General features: G+C 48.6%; 1 protein-coding gene across 5 annotated transcripts in view; it reads left to right on the top strand.

Moving 5' to 3' along the window:
- NRP2 (neuropilin 2) overlaps nt 1-17,505 on the top strand; it is a 115,974-nt gene that overhangs the window by 38,315 nt on the left and 60,154 nt on the right. For all 5 annotated transcript variants that reach the window (XM_027052759.2, XM_015074142.3, XM_053215673.1 and 2 more), the window contains exons 4-7: nt 2,234-2,464; nt 3,877-4,032; nt 5,762-5,931; nt 7,823-7,978. In XM_027052759.2, the coding sequence (XP_026908560.1) occupies nt 2,234-2,464; nt 3,877-4,032; nt 5,762-5,931; nt 7,823-7,978 (713 nt within the window). The remainder of the gene's footprint in view (nt 1-2,233; nt 2,465-3,876; nt 4,033-5,761; nt 5,932-7,822; nt 7,979-17,505) is intronic.

A 17,505-nucleotide genomic window follows, 5' to 3' on the forward strand; every position in this document is an offset into this window, starting at 1 on the left:
CGTGCTCTGTCTCTGTCTCTCAAAAATGAATAAGCGTTAAAAGAATATATATCATATTGAAAAATTCTGACCAGTGAAGCGCAGGACCTCAGAACCCTGGAAGCTGTGGGTGCTTTAAAATGTCGCATTCTCCAGGCCTGTCTTCGACTCACTAGGTGTCCCTTGTGGGCGAATTTTCCCCCATGGATGGGAGGAACCAAAGAAAGATTCCACCAAAAATTCCCCGCTCCTGTGGGGGGGGACGAGGTGGGGTGGGGTGGGGATTCCCCTTGCCCTGAGAAGGAATGACAAGACAGCAAACTTGAGGAGGGAATGTCAGGATGCCTTTTCCGGCTCTGGAAGCCAGTTGTGGCTAGAGAGTTAATTTCCTCCGGCTAAGTGACCCACATGGAGAAGGCTGCACAATGGCAATAAACACTAACCTTTTCAAGATTCCTCTCAGCCCCCCAAAGACCGGCCAGCTGGCTTCGCTTTGCCAAACTGCCTCATCCCAAACCATTGAGGAGGCCCTCCGGAGCGTGGGGCTTGGCAGTAAACAAAGCTGGGGGCTCAGTGGTAAACAAACTGGGGAAAGGCCGTCCCAGCTCAGCCCTCTGGACCCAGCTGCCCACTGGGCCGCCCGTGACTGACTGACAGAGTGCAGAGCCTCAGAGATGCGGCACTTTAGGGAGCCTTGGGAATGCTGAAAAGGTTAGCTCTCGCCCATCCCCCATCCCCACGCCGCCAGGGCACAGCGCTGGGCTGAAGGCAGAGGTGATGGATGGGCAGGTAGGGATGTTGGAATTTCCGGTCTGATGCTAAAGGAAGTTGCAATCCCCTTTCTCCCACTTATCTGCATGGCACCTTTTCCAAGTCAGACACGCGCGCTTTCCAGAAAGCCGTCATCAATAAAGAGCCTCACGGAGGGCCCTGCTGCAGGAGCCTCGGATAAAGACATCGCTGCGGGCTAAGATCACTGTATTGACATCACACAGTTATATTTCAGCGGGATCCCCAGAGGACACTTCCTGCCAGTAAACACCTGGTTTATCGAGTATTTCTGTATTTTTTCTTCATGCTTAGAGTGCTTATTATCCTCCTCATAAATCCTGCTAGCTTTTTTTAATTTTAAAATCGGAGCGTAGTGAAATCAATGGCGATTGTCCAGGCTTTACATCCACTGCATTGACTGGCATCGCTTCTGGCCCCGTGCTGCTCCGTGGGCCCAGCGTCCCGGGGCTGGTCGGAAGCCCACGCTGGCCAATGGTGGCTGGGTGAAAGCACACGAGGGCCCTTTTAATGCGACTCCACCTAGAGGCATTAGCAGATCTGGTGGCTGTAATCCTCTTAGAGCTCCTGCTGCCGTCCAAGCCTGCACCGGGATGCGAATGTGTGCGGCATTTAATAAGAACGCCTCCGTGAGTCCCAGGAAAGCAGACACAAGAGCTTCGGAGAAAAAACAAGGCCATCCCTACCACAAAGGAACCAGAAGCCTTCCAAATGTCAATACACTGCCACATTTTTCCAAACTTGCAGCCGGAGCGGCCTTTAACATCCCCAATGCCCTGCTGTGATCCACCAGCTACAAACGTCGATTGTTAATTGTCTGGCCACTACAGAGCAGCTCGTTTTAATATAGTCATGACATGAATGAGACCCGAGCTCCCCTTTGCCCCTCCCCTGAGGCACCTTGGATCTTGGAGGGAGAAGGGGGCACTGGGTTGGCTCTGGACAATAGGGGCTAGTGTTGAGGTCAGCAATAAATAAGGGGTAACATTGTTTTCCCTGCTGGCAATCAGCAAGCCTTCCTTAAGGATTGAAATAACTTACATTTCTGGAGCGAGCAGCTGAGTAATTGAGAAAGAAGGCTCTGTTCCTCTTTTCAAGAGAATCTCTCTCTTTTTCTCTCTTTCTCTCTCTCTCTCTCTCTCTCTCTCTCCCTCCCTGTATCTCACACACACACACTTCTTTCTAACCCCCCTCCACTCTCCAACTCCTCAATTGCTGACCTTACTGTATTATGTAGAGCACGCCAGCTCTCCTCCCCTAATTTCTCTCCTAAAGAAAGTCTGGCTTAAAGGCTTGAGACGTGGCTGTGAAGAGTATGTTGCTTCAAGGGCCACTCCAGTGAAAACAAAAACGTCACGAGTAGGGGGATTGGGGCTCCAACATGTAAATAACCCATGTGACAGAGGCAAGAGAGAAAGGCATGTTCTTCTCCTTTCTTAATGCTACAGTTCTCTTTTACATACAGGCTCCGAAGACTGTTCAAAAAACTTCACAAGCCCCAACGGGACCATTGAATCCCCTGGATTTCCCGAGAAGTACCCACACAACTTGGACTGTACCTTTACCATCCTGGCCAAACCCAAGATGGAGATCATCCTGCAGTTTCTGACCTTTGACCTGGAGCATGACCCTTTGCAGGTGGGCGAAGGAGACTGCAAATACGATTGGCTGGACATCTGGGACGGCATTCCTCATGGTAAGTGATGTCGCTGTCACGAGACCCTTCTCGGGAGCTTCGCCTTTGCCTGTGAATTGCTTTAGTAACGATAAAAGAGAGAGAGAGAGAGAGAGAACAAAGACTTCAAAGCTCCTTAGGGTTTGTGTATGACCCATGATGACTTTCTCTTCGTATTCTTCACCAAGGATGATTTCAGAGAAATTGCAGGAAGGCAGTTTCCTTTCTTGGAGGTATTTTTCTGGAGAAGGATAGGAGGAGAGTGAGTAGATACTCGGATGAGGATGAGAAGACCTATCGGTAGTGTTCTTTTCTGCCCCAAGTTGTCAGGATTTCCAGAGAAAGTGACTCAGTGACCACTATGCCCCAATAGGATGCCAGAGCCAGACTGACTAGGTTTGAATCCTGGTTCTGCTCTGAGCAGTTCTGCAACCCTGGGTAGGTCACTTAAACTCTGTGTCTTATGTGTATAAATAAACTGTTTTCATCACCATTATTATTACTATGATTTTACTATTATTAATACAATCACAAATATCAAAAAGGTGCATCACCCAAGGCCCAGAGGAACTGGTGCTTCTCAGGGGGAGACCAACATAGGTCTTGAGCAGAATCTGTATTGGTGAAGAAACCAATTGTTCCTTTTTGTAGTCAGTATTAGTGTTTTGCACTATAAGGGAGACTTGATGGCTAAGCAGTTTCATTTCCTGAGAAAAGCCTAGGACTTAGTCAGAAAACTCAGGTTTGAGTCACAGCTCTGTTATTTCCTAGCCATATGAACATGGGAAAGTCATGTGACCTCTCTGAACCTCAATTTATTCTTCTGTAGAACAGGCATTATAATGACAGCTTTCTGGCCCATCCCTGAACAGAGGGAGAGAACAGAATGAAGCCAGGTCAGGGAAAGTACGGTTGACCTTTGAACAATACTTGGACTGCCTATGCAGTTGAAAAATCCACACATTACTCTGAGTCCCCAAAAACTTAACTGCTAATCGCCTACTGTTGGCCGGAAGCCTTACCAATAACATAAACAGTCAATTAATACATATTTTATATATTATGTGTAGCGTACCCAGTCTTCTTACAATAAAGGAAACTAGAGAAAAAGAAAATGTCATTAAGAAAATCATAAGGAAAAGAAAATACATTTACAGGAGTGTACTGTATTTCTCCAAAAAAAAAAAAAATCCACGTATAAGTGGATCCACACACTTTAAACCCGTGTTGTTCAAGGGTGAACTGTACTTTTTAACGTCCAGGAAAAATACTACGTGTTGTTCTCAAGACCTATTTTTGGTCATTCTTTTATGCCAAGGCATACCCAAAGGATGCTCCATGGAGTGACTGGTGATTGTGGCAAGTGCAAATGTATCGAAAATGGAGTTTGACCTTCCCATGTCTACTGACTTGTCTTTGTCTTGCATGTCCAGTCGGCCCCCTGATTGGCAAGTACTGTGGCACCAAAACACCCTCTGAACTCCGTTCGTCGACCGGGGTCCTCTCTCTGACCTTTCACACAGACATGGCGGTGGCCAAGGATGGCTTCTCTGCACGCTACTACCTGGTCCATCAAGAGCCACCAGACAGTGAGTTGGGCAGTTGGGGACCTCTGCCCTGTCCTTCCATCAGGGCTGTGAGGACATGTAATGAAGACAGACTGGCCTCTGGGAGAGGAGAGGGCAGTTCTCCAGAATTTATAGCAGCATCTGAGTTCAGGGAATGGGGGCTATATCTTCTTGCTAGGCAGAGATTAATGAAAATAGAACAGATGTCGACTGGGTACTCCTTTCTTTACAAAGTACGTATGTGTACCAAGAATTAGTTGTTCCCAGAGTAAGTCTCAGAACCATCGCAAGCCTCAGTTTTCCCATCTGTGAACGGAAGGGAGGTTAGTGAGGACGGCTCTATAGAGTCCCCTACCCTGTGCTAACATTTTTTGAGTCGGAGGCTATTTTTCTCCCTCTCTAAGCCTCAGTGGCCATTGTCAGAAAACTGAGTAATTTTTACACCTCTCTCATATAAATAAACATATATATATATATATATATATATATATATATATATATATATATATAAAACATCTCTGGCCCTGGGTAGAGCTTCTCTCACTAGACTGGTACACACTTGCACTTTCACTGCACGCTTCCAGTATACACAGTTCCCAAGCTTCTGCTATGTGCCAGGTGCCGTGCAAAGCATAAAGTGTACCTCTGGCTCCAGCTGCCCTGGAACTTCCCATCCAGGCCGTGAGTCTCCGGCCTCCATCAACGTTTACTCCCAACTCCTGAATCTTCACATCAGCTCCTCTAGGATGTGTGCCTCACATGTGCTGCCATTTCCACTGAGAAACCCAAAGGATAACTTTAAGTACTAAAGACGTACTTGAAGGCTGCTTGGAGCTGGGGAAATCGTGCCACGGTTGTAGACAGCTTATTGCGTGCCTACCTACGCACATGGCAGCCTAGCCTGCTGGAAAGGTGACGAGTTTTGTTCTGGGTTTTGCTTTTGCGCTTCTTCAAAAAGCCCATGAAGATTGAGTGACAGGAAAACAGTATTGCAAATTGCACCAGGGTCTGCAATGGGCCAGTTCAGTCACAGAGCTAGAGAGTGGAGTTGATAGCTGAAAAAATTGCTAGTCTTTATCAGACACGTGCTCACACAAATAGTGACCAGTGCCTGTGGTATCCGTGGGAAGGACAGCAATTGAGCTAATGGTGCATGGCCAGACTCAGTGACTTCTGGGTCCATTTGCCCAAGCAAGTGGCTCAGGGGAATGGAGTGACACACCTGTGCTCGTGGAGAGGTGTCCCAAAGACAGGCATTTACTGCTTTGTGATGTCTGTCTTCTGTGCCAGAACTCGAGACAGTTGAGTGAAAGAAAGAAGCAAAAGTGCCTCCTGGGTGTTTATTAATAAAGCAAGCTTCCCACGATGTATCAGCCCACCCAGATTGCCACGGGTCTATCACACGTTTACCTGTACTTCAATATCGGTGCATCTGGTGTCTGTGAGCATCCGTAGCCTGCGGCACCAACAGTTCTTGTGCTTTAGATTGTATTTTTAATTTGTATGATGATTCTTATTTACCCACAGCCTGACTTCTTTTAGGTCCAATTTAGTTTCTTTCAGACCCAGAGGGGTTGTCAAAGTCTGTGACTTGGCAGGGTTGTTTTTTAAAATGCAAGCGTATAATGAGGTCTTTAAGACGAGCGAGTTCCTGCAAGGACTTGCCCCTAAGAGGGAGCAACATTTTCAGAGTCCCAGGGGTTCGAGGCTGAGAGACATAACTCTGCCTTTGACCATCTCCACTCCCCAGACTTCCAGTGCAATGTCCCTCTGGGAATGGAATCCGGCCGGATTGCCAATGAACAGATCAGTGCCTCATCTACCTACTCTGATGGAAGGTGGACACCCCAGCAAAGCCGCCTCCATGGTGACGACAATGGCTGGACACCCAACTTGGATTCCAGCAAGGAATATCTCCAGGTACTCACTCAGATGTACTAGAGGGTGTGCAGAGGGCACGTGTGTTGGTGGACAAGGGAGGTGGCTCCTCGCCTGGAGCGAACAGAGGACACAAAGAAAATAAACACAGCCTACTCGAGAACCCCGTTCATCCATCCGTCCAAAAACACAGGTGCCAGGCACAAATAGACTTAGCCAGGTGTTGTGCTAACTACTGGGATAAAATGACAAGTAAGATGGACACTGCCGCTGCCCTTGTGACACTTACCGGGCCTCGGAGAAGTTGTTTGGCCTGGGTGCTATTTGCCTCTCAGTAGAGATATCCATGGAACATTCTATAAACAGTTCCAGATCTTCCTCATTCTTGGCAGAGGGAGGCATCAGAGACTTGGTAGGGGGAGGGCGTCTTCCTAAGGGCAGACTTGAGTCGCTAGCTGAGCATGGCAGCCTCTCATGATCTTTGCTACTTGGAGGGAGCCCTGCCAGGAAGGTTTTGCACATAGCTATCAGAGAAGATAGAACACATGGGAAAATGTCACTACCGGGAATGAAACTCTAGTTGCCCAGATGCTCTGCGGCATCTTTTCAGACTATTGTTTGCCTTCCTTCTGAATAAGACTTGCAGTTTGTGTTGAATAATCACCCTGAAACTACAGACTGGTCCAGCTCCCATCCCCCAGGGAAGAACAGCTTCTGGGTCCATGCTAGAGCAATGACTGCTTTTATGACACACACACCAGACGGCCTTGTGACCCATTGACAATCCTGTCCTAGTTCTGATGTGACACAGTGACCTCCGCTCTGAGAAGGATGTTGTGGAACAGGCAGCAGGAAAGGGAGAAGGGCTACTTAGAAACTTCCAGGGAGTCCACAGAGGTTCGAACAGCACAGTCCTCCGGCCATTTTGTAACTGTGTCTCCTCTGCCTCTCCAAAAACCCTTCTGATCCTGCAAAGCTTCCAGAACGCTCTCCTTTACAATCAATGTCCCATTGATTTCACTCCTTATTTTTGGGCCTCAATCATAAACTTTCTCTTATTGCTATCCAGCTGTCTGTCATACACATATGCAGCCCCGCATACTTCTTTTGAATTGCTTACTATGCTGAGCACATAGTAAGTAGCCAATAAATGCTTCCTGACTCAAATTTTACCAGCGAGTGCTGGCTAAATTTTGATCACACAGAGGTTGCCATTAAGAAACACTGTGGCCAGCAAAGGAATGGCATTCCTTTGGGTTTTTTCCAAAGCAATTTCCAAATGGGTTTGGCGTTGTGGGGAGAAAGGTGCCTCCAAATGTTGGCCATCTTCCTCATCAAGCGAAAGGTCAGGACTTGGTGCATAAGCCTAATTGCTTGGGCAGACTCTGCATGCCCTTTGACCCTTTAGTGACCTGAGTGACTAAATACACAATGGATTGAGGGACTGAGGGCACGGGAGGCAAAGCAGCCCTGAGCTGAGACGCTGCAACAAGGGTGTCATAAGTGAATTGGACTGGACTGGACTGGGGTGGAGTGGGCGGAGCGGCGTGGATTTAGCCATTGTTCCTTTAGAATAGCATCTGCTTTTACTACTTAAGGCGGGCTGTAGTCCAGTAAGAAGGGGTCACAGTTCTAGATGTTCAAGGATCCCTTTAAGATAAACTGACTACCGTCCATTCAGATTTGCAAAGAAGAGAAAAGCAGAAAAATAATCAAGTTACAGTTTCAAAGGTGTCCAATCCAGTGTCCAATAAGTCGAGATTAACCGTCCAGCTTGGAATTGCAAACTGATAACTGATCGTGCTGATTCTGAGGGAATCACAGACACGACTTGTAAGCCGGGTATTCCATTCGTGTCCTTTGAAGCAAAAGCAAGATGCTGCCCTCCTGTCAGGAGCTGCGGCCCCCTCACTCCTCCTCTGCTCTCCCTCAGGTGGATTTGCACTTTCTAACCATGCTTACAGCCATTGCCACGCAAGGAGCGATTTCCAGGGAAACCCAGAATGGCTACTACGTCAAATCGTACAAGCTGGAAGTCAGCACGAACGGTGAAGACTGGATGGTGTACCGGCATGGCAAAAACCACAAGGTAAAACCCAGATCCCCACCTCAAAGGCATGCTGGGGTGGTGCAGGAGGCTTGGGACAAGAGGAGCTTCCAGCTGACCCCACAGAGGGGAGGAGGCCTTGTTCCGTGAGGTTCAAATAATTGATGGAGGCGTGGGAGGCGGTGGCCCTGAAAATATCCTTTCTTATGCGAAAGCGATTGGAAAACGCGCTTTCTCCGACAGCCAGGCTGCTGTTGCATGTCGCACAGCAGAGAGAGAGTGAGCAAGCTTGCGGAGTGCTCTCTGACTGCAAATGAAGGAGAAAATGCGTTCCCAGTCCGCGCCTCCCTACACAGGATTCATTGAGCATTTATGGCCTGAGTCCCTTCCACATGCTGGGTTAACAATCACAAAGCCACATGAAACTGTAGTTCAGGAGTTACCGAGGTCTGGAAATGAAAGGGCACAAATCCTGAGAGGGACTCACAATGTCCCGAAGAAGAAAGAGGACAATAAATAATGAGGAGAAATTCAGTTTGTCAGGGATGGGATCTGAACTGGCAATCACGCTTGGCGGCAAGGCATTGAATTCTCGCAGCTGGTGTCTTCAGTGTCTGTGGCCCCCAGAGGTGTGGCCGTGTGGGTGACGTGGGGTTTTTGTTGCGCACAAGGATGAATGCTGGCTCTCGGCTTACTTAGACACGTGGCATTCTGCTGGTGAGCGGGCCCGGGCCGGCACTGGCGATACACTGCTCATAAGGTGCACGCAGCGTATAGGGGGCTTATTGGAAGTGGCTGGTGGTCTCACCTGGCGGGGGGAGAACACGGTCATGCGCTGGCTCCCGGCTCTAGGAGGAGAGTGCCTATCCTTCCCTGAATGGAAGTGGGGACAGGCAAAGAGACCCTCCTCTTTAGCGCTACGGTTCCCCTGTCTGTCACGCTGTGAATGATCAAAATGGGACACATGGCACCACACCTAGAGAGGCCAAAGATCGTTTGCAAACACAGCCTCCTTGTCTCCTACCACTGCCCCGAGGCTGCTTGCCCTCGCTGGGGAGACTGGAAACCTTGAACCGAGAAAATGTTCCACTGTAATGTCGGCACTGATTCGCTCTGGAAATGTGAGTTTTTAAGGCAGTGGATTTTTTTTTATTATTAAAATTGCCATAGTAACGTGGCACCATTCATCTGAAAATCACGGCTTCTAGATATTACCAGGTGTCACACACACACACACACACACACACACACACACACACTTTCCTCATTTGACGAATAGGGAAAGTGAGGTAGTTAATTGAAGGACCTCCTCACCTTAACATGTTCAACCAGGTCTGGTTTCTCACTGACTTTGTTTATTTCAGTTGCAAATATCACTTGGAAATGGCAAGCCGGAGCTGGCACTGGATGCTAGGTGCATGGGCTGAGTCCTCTCCCCAACCTACTCTTTTTCATGCCTTCTCTCCCCACCCACCCTGCTCAATAAGAAACTGGTGGAACCTAGAAGCTGAGCCAGGCAGGCGAGGGCCAGCGCTGAGTCGGAGTGGGTCCTGAGGGAGAAGGAGGAGTTTCACCTGACAGCCTCCCTGTCCAGGCCCAATGACTAAGCAGCGCTGGCCAGAGGGATACTGTAGCATAAGCTGATTTTAAAAGCACGCAGATGGACTGGGATGCTATTTAAAACACTATTTGTAGGAAATCTGCTTTCGGAAATACCTTAGCACTGCACATTTTGACAGAATGCTGTCCTCCCTGGCTTTATCCCTGGTATTCATTCTGCAGGGAAGCTATTCCTGAGAATTGAATTTAGCTTTCTGGGCTCCTTTGGAATCAGTCTCAACTTTTTCATATTGGATGCATTATTCTTTCTCTCTCTCACTTTCTCTTCTCACCCTTGGCTAAATTTCTTTGCCCAGGAGCCAAGGGGTAATTTCATTTTCGTTTTGTTGTTTGGTTTTTTAGTGAATCCGTCCTGCCCACATAAAAAGTGCTGGGGCAGAGGAAAAGCCCCTTCCCTTCCCCATTAGATAATTCATTCTCTGGCTAACCTAGAAGGAGGCTGGAGAATGGAAAGCCTGCCAATAAGGCGTCACCCCCTCCCCACGCTCCCTTGCCCCACCGCGGGTGTGGTGGGTGACGAGGGAGACCTGCCCGTCCTCCCCTCCAGGGGTGATCTCTGCTGCTCCCCCATTAGCAGATCCGTCTCCCAGATGTCTGTATTTAACGTGCAGATTCCGCACCGTTCGTGGGGCGTCGGCACGGCTCTCTGGGCTGTTCGGGTTGAAATAGTTGAGTGAACCGTGCCAAATAGATTTGTCAAGTCTGCTGCAGTTTGATTCGATGCCATGAAGGGGAGGGGGGTGAGGAGGGGTGTCGGGGGCAAGAGGGGGAGAGGCTTCGTCTGGGTCGGTCGCTACCACTGGGTTCCTCTTTGCAGCCGCTGGATGGATGGTGGGCGCCACGCCAGGCCGGCCAGTACCTGGTGGTGGGCTTGAAAGCACAATTCAGGACCTGTGAGCGAAGCATAGCAGAGGGGAAGGTGGAGGCTGTTCTGCTCCACGGTGCGGAGGGAGGGTTTGCAGACGCAAGCCTGCGCGCGGGGTGTGAGGAAGGGATGGTGCCGTGGGGGGCAGAGATGTAGGAACTTGATTTCCATTCCTGGGTCCCCGTCAGCACCAACACGGTGTGCCAAAGACCAGGGAATCGGGGAAATCAGAGAAAAACAAGATGAAGGAGTGCTGGCGGTGGTGGGGGATGGCTATGCTATCTCCTTGCTACACACCGTTTACAGTTTGGACCCAGACCGGGCTGAGGCAGGGCCTGGACCTACGGCCGAACGACTCTTGTCCAGGAAGTGGGGACCAGGAAGCTCTTTCCAACCTCCCTCGGCCTCCTCCGAGCAGCCTCCTCTTTGTCTCTTCCCACCCAGTATGTCGTGACGAGGTTGCCTATGGGGGAGGCATTCCGCTATCGTGGGGGGTATTGCGAGCATCCTCCTGGCAAAACACAGCCGACTTACGCAGGCCACATGTACAGCACATCCCCAAATCCTTATCCAATTACACATGCCATAAATATATGGAACCTATGATTTTCCTATAGGGTGGGCCCTCCTCATGCATATTTATGGCGTAACCACAAGGCAGAGAGCTTGTCCGCCTGATGGAGCCCATATCCAGCCCATGTGCTCCCTTAGATTATACAAATTGCTTCAGATCTATTTCTTCAGAAACCACAAGTAGAAAACGACTGCTTTTGGTTTTGCCAGCTATATTAATAACACCCCAAACATTGACATAGTGTTGTAAATACGGTATTAGAAGGTTCGTGTACGTGCCTATAATTATAGGCACAATCATGTGCACACAAACCAAGAGAGGGGCATAGAGAGAGATGGGAGTAGCTGGGGGCATGAGGCCTTGGCCAGCACCCCACTTACCTCCGACTTGCTGATTCTGGGAGTGTGCACTGGAGGGAATGAGACCGAGACTTCTAGTGTCAGGACAGAGGGACAGAGGCCAGTGCCCTTATATGTCTAAGCAAAAGCCCTTGCCTTCCTTCCTCCCCTATTTGGTAAGCGTGGGCGTCTCCTTGTTGACATAGCCCCGGTTACCTTGCTCTTAGTCACAATGCTGCTGGCTGTTCTGATGTACTTGGAAGAAATCTGGGCTCAAAGAGAGAGTCTGTGGGGGTGCTAAACATATCTTGATGGCCAGACTGAGGATGGGAGGGGGAGGACAGGGATGAGGTCCAAGCATTTTCAGAATTACCCTGTAATGAGTGGCGGAAACACACGAAGCTCGTCATACTAATGCAATCGTGGCCGCCAACGGGATCAGAGAGCCTTCAGGTACCACCTCATTCGCTTCAGAATGTGGCACTGCTTCAAAGACTGGAATCGAAGCTCTTAAAGTAATTTGCCCCAGGACCTGGGGAACCATGGAGTCCCCAGGAAAGGCACCTGTTCATGGGGCTTTGATCTCTAGGAGGGTGTTCCCAGCAATCTGATCTAGGCCTGGCTGTCGTCTTGGATCCAGAGGGAAATCAGCTTCCTAGATGTTCAGTCTAAGGGTCTAGAGGTGTGCATATTCCTGGAGAGCCTCCATTGGTTTTGAGATCTGAAGTCGGGCTCAGACAGTGTGACTCAGCATGGCAGGCTCTTGGAGTTACATCACAGAATGGGCTGCATCCTAGAATCATGAAGATGGAGTTTCTTTGCGTTTGATTCGGCCATATCCCTTCAAGACACTTAAACACCTCACTTCGAAAATTCTCTGCCCTATACTTATTTTCTGGATTAAAACAAATGACTTCGAAAGCCACTTGAGAATTTAAAACCGTCTGAAATTATCAGAGACTTAGGAGGAGAGAGAGGGGTGTCCTGAAACCAAACCCCCCAAATCAGTCGGCAAACGGAACCACGCGGCGTCTATTTTCAGATCCCCTTAGATGATGCACTGTGCGACCTTGGAAATTTCTCTTCATGGCTCCGTGCCTCAATGTTTCCGCCTGCCCAAATGGAATGGTGCTGCGGCGGCTCTTGGCAGAGCACCTTGGGATCTGTAGATGGAAGGCTGTCTGCAGGTGGAATTAATGTATTAGACCCACAAAGCTCTTCTTGAGCAGAAGCAAGTTATCAGTTTAAAAAGTAACAAGGCCCCATGGGATATCTATCTGCCTCCTTTAAGATCGCAGGTCTGGAAGGTGACCTGATAAGTCACCCAGACCTTTCCCTGCATCTGATGGGCCCTGTGCTGGAGCTGCCTGAGACGAACGTTGCCCTCCTCGGCTCCAGTCTTCTGTGAGGGATGCAGTCGTTCCCCTAATTAACAACTCACAGTTTTCAAAAAATACCTTTTTTTTTTTTTTTAACCTCCTGGCGGATGACTGCATCCCCCTTATCCTTTTCATTGTAGTTTTTGTTTATTGTGTATGAGACGACGACAATGACACAAGCTGTCAGCTGGGAAATAGCCTCAGCCTTCAGAAGCCATGCGTATGGTTGCCTCATCGAACCAGGGTTGCGTATATTCCGAAGAGAGCCGATGCCCTTTCGAAATTCATGTCCCCCGGTTTCTCTGCCCCCTTCAGTTATAACTGAGAAGAATCCAGGGCCCTACGTAATTAAGTTTGTCCCTTATCCATTTGCCATGGGATGAGCTCAGACCCTTAGCCTCTCCACTTAGGAAGCCCAAGGGAAAATGTCATTACACATAAGCTTGGAACCTTTTTTCTATCAGGCTCCTGTGGCCGGCTTCACCCAACTCCCATGGGTGCTGAATTGTCTCTGGGAGCTGAGGCCAGCCTCCCTGGCGCTTACGATGCTCCCTGCCAAATTCCCAATGCTTTCCATCTCACTGCTGTGCACTGAGGCCAGTGGGACAGAGCGAGTGAGCAGGGCTTATAAAAGGGTGTAGTGATTCTGCTGGGGCTGGAAAAACTCTTCTTTGCCCTAACTCCAGCGTCTCTAGATGAGCATTGGAGTGAACACCTCATCTGGTAGGTTGTCGGGTTCTTTGCCATCACCATTTCCCTGCTCTGAGATTTGCTGAGATTCCGCTGGAAGAGGAATGCGGTTGGCAGAGAGTCTCCGGAGCCTGACTCCCATACCCTTTCACGCTCTCTTCTGCCCACCTGCAAGTTAAAGGCACCTTTTCAAAAAATGTGACAATGTGAGAATGCCTGTGTTTCTCTCCCGACCTTCCCGGGAGGACATTGGCCACTCCCTTTCATTGCTCTGATGCTATACTCTCCCCCACACCATCTCTCCTCTAGCCCCAAATCCCTTAGCTGCCCTCCCCTCCTCTTCTCCTTGGTGCTTTCCTGTCTCCAGTCCCAAAACCCTAATCCTGTTAGTATGCTGTGTTCCAGGGCTCGGCGTCTCGATGGGGGTAACATAATCCTGCAGTAAATCTAACGGGGACCCACAAGGCACACACAGATGGGATGCACACGTCCCACCCACCTCCGCCCTCACCCTCAGGAAGAAACCGGCCTCCCCCGCCCTCCACCCCATGACATGTCCCTGCTCCTCCGTGTTCTCCTTTGCATCAGCAGAGCTGCTTGATGACAAAAACAGCCCTAAGTAAAGGAGCAGGAGACAGGAGGGCATCATGGTCATAAATGAGCATTTGGTGGTTAAGGAATTTTCTCTGCCCTGCCCCCCTTCTTCCCCTCCCTTAAAGTCTCCCCCACTTCTCTCTCATATCTGTATATGTATACACATCTATGTGAGACACATCCCTTCTGACTCTGTGTCTGGCTAAGTTCCCACATCCACTAGAATGAAAGCAGCTTTAAAAAAATTTTTTTATAGTCTTTAAGGAGGAGTTTTAAGAGAGAATTGTCAGGGCCATGATTTACAAAAAGGAAAAAAAAAAAGTGTCCATTACCTTAACATCGTTGTCCCCGAGTGCAACAGCCCCCCTACCCTGCCCCCCACCCCTTGCCTGTTTGGTGCAACAAATTAATTAAACAGGATGGTGTTCATTGATTAACAATTTATTTTTATGTGTAGGCCCGGTGGCTGGTTTTAGAGAAGATGCCAGGGAAGAGGGTGGGAGAGAGCAGACAGGCCTTTGGTTCTGCAGTAAGGATGAGTCCATTCAGTTGTTTCAGAGAGAAATTTTTAAAATCTGCCACTGGTTTCCCCAGTTTCTGCCCTCCGTTCCTGCCACCTCTCCCTTCTGCCTGCTTTGTTCTCCTCCTCCTTGAGTGTCCGTGCCAAGTAGATTGAAAAGGAGAACTTTGGATGCAATGAAACATTTATTAGCAGAGAGAAATATTTATTTAAAAAAAGGTGGGGGGGGAAGAAGAAGAACGTCTCCTGCACAATTTCTACCTCAGGGCTCCAGCGCTGTGTTGCCTTTGAAAAATTGCCTGCTTTCTTTGCAGTCCCTGGAGCTGGCCACGTTCAGATACTTACAGCAAAATCAGAATAAACTGTAGGTCATGCCATAGGTAATGAAGAGACAGGCGTGTGCAGACTGAATACCAAAGCCCTACTCGGATGGGAGACGGTGCACATGACAAGAGCCCGCGTGTGTCAACTATAGGGCCTGCCTGCTTGAGGAAGGTTAAGCAGCCGGCTCACAACGCGAGCCTGCACCTTATCTCTCTGCCAAGAAGCTCAAAGCCTGCGATGGACGTGAAGCATCCACGCCGTCCCGGGCACCTGAGTGCTGATGGCAGAGATGAGGGGGGTGACGGCGAAGGATGTGGGCCTGGCAGGAAACACCCCTGCCCAGAGAGGCCTCCACCTGGCCAGCACTTCACTTGTTCTCAGCTTTGCTAGAGTCACCGCATACTCTTAAGAGAAGACTTAAGGACAGGTCAGCGGGGAACGGTGGCTGTAACAAGAAAGGGGATGAAAAACAGAGAAGAGATGACCTCAAAACCGTCAGGGATGCCTTCCGGCTAGATGTTTCCTATTAGATCACATATATTATTTTCTTTCATTTCACGTGCTGGTATACTCCACACCTTAGGAGCTCGTAGGCATGGTCAAAACATGTTGGTTTTCTTTTCCTGGGTGGGGTATAGAAAGTAACCACGCTGGGATGTTGGGTGGCAGCCAAGTTAATTGGCAGGTGCCCCCTCCCCCCAGAGGCGCAAATCAGAAAATCTTTGCAGTGCTGCTGGTCTCAGATTCTGTCTTACTGCAAGTAAACCAAAGGTCTCAAGAATCAATTGGAAAGTGTTGGATTATGTTCAGAATTCAGCGAGGCACCAAATGGCTTATCCAAACCACTTTGTGCCCTGAATTCCTTTTTAAACTTGGTTTACAGGGATGCACTTGAAGAAATCTATGTGTTCAACACACACACACACACACTTTAATAATTACATCAATCAATGCTATCCTTACCTCTTAAAAAAACTAGGGATACACTAGTTGTGCATCCCTACTTGAATACACTTCTGGTTTTCTTTTGGGGTGGTAAAGCAACCATATTAGCATTTTTCTTTTATTTTTCTTAAATTTTTTTTAACGTTTATTTATTTTTGAGAGAAAGAGACAGAGCATGAGGGGGAGACACAGAATTGGAAGCAGGCTCCGGGCTCTGATCTGTCAGCACAGAGCCCGAGGCGGGGCTCGAACTCACCAACCATGAGATCATGACCGGAGCTGAAGTCGGGCGCTCAACCGACTGAGCCACCCAGGCGCCCCAGTTTTTCTTTTAAAATTAACAAAAACGTATACCATCTGCGACATCCAGCTTTTAAAACAGATGTTATCATGTTATCACAGTTTGATGATCTGGGTGTCTTATGCTTATCTGGGCGTGTACCATATACTGACGATCCACTGATTCTTCTCAGCATTATGGACACCTTACTGTCAAGTTACGACCTCGAAGTGGGACATGAGAGTCAATGGCTGTTAGAACTTGAACCCTCCCCTTTGAACAGAGACCCATTTGTCACTTGTGATGTAGCTTTCACTGTAACATCTGTCCTGGGTGTTGTGCAGGCATTGGAGCCAGCGGGGAGGGCTGGTAGACTTTAGCGTTCACCTGCAAGCCTGTTATTGAGTTTATCTTCCTGAAGGAGAAACCAAGGTATCTAAGGATTATTGATTTGCCTATAGTGATTCAGTGAGTCGGCAGGGAGTAGGGAATAAAACCAATTTCCTGGCATCATTTCCCATGCACACAACCCCTTACCTTGCAGCGCCTAGACGAGATGCCAAGAATCCATCTCCGAGAATTTGATCAGAAAACATATGAAGGGTGATTCTGAAACCACAGAAGCATTGAGAAAGTCATAAAGATGTATAATATATGATAGCATTTACCAGCTATAAATAGGAAGATGCAGGGAGAAAAATAGAGACCTTGTAAATCCATTGGGTCAGGAGAAATAGAAACTGCTTAATATTTCATTAAAAATGGATTTTCATAAATTGCACTTTGATATCTTTGGGTGCAAGACAATATGTAAGGACTAAGGTGTTGTTATTCATTACTTTTCATTATTCATAATTTGAACCGTTATTGAGCGAAAACATCAACAAGGTATACTCTGCCTCTGAGTGGGGCACTCACCATGTGTTTTGGGCACTATTTGAAGCGTATTAAGACCCACAGCACTCGTCTACAAAAGCACTCAGGCTCTAAGGGACAATGGACAACTAAAATGCCCTGTTACATTGCTGGGGCAGTTCTAGTTGGACACTCTTATGCAGAAAGCCTTAGAATCTGGGGGCCAGCAAAGACCTTACAAATCAACTCATTTAACAGAGGAGGAAGTTGAGGCCTGGGGCAGGTGGAGGTATTTGCCCACACTTCCGAGTTAATCGGCAGCGCAGTGTCTGTCCTGGCTCCTGCTTCAGTGATGTCCGAGGATTTTTTTTCCCCACTCCACCACACTCAGCGTGAAAGGTGTATCACAGGTTTAATCAAACAAGGTGGGATTCCTTCAGCAAAGGGTCCAGAGAGCAGGGGCAGATCTGAGCACAAAGTCAAGGGCAAACAGGAAACCAAGAAGGATAATTTGAGGCCACACTGAATGAGGCTTCATGTGGTTCCAGGCAGGGGCAGGAGCAGAGTGAGCAAAACAGAATTAGA

The sequence above is a fragment of the Acinonyx jubatus genome, chromosome C1 (genome assembly GCF_027475565.1).
Source record: "Acinonyx jubatus isolate Ajub_Pintada_27869175 chromosome C1, VMU_Ajub_asm_v1.0, whole genome shotgun sequence".
Taxonomy (NCBI): Eukaryota; Metazoa; Chordata; class Mammalia; order Carnivora; family Felidae; genus Acinonyx; species Acinonyx jubatus.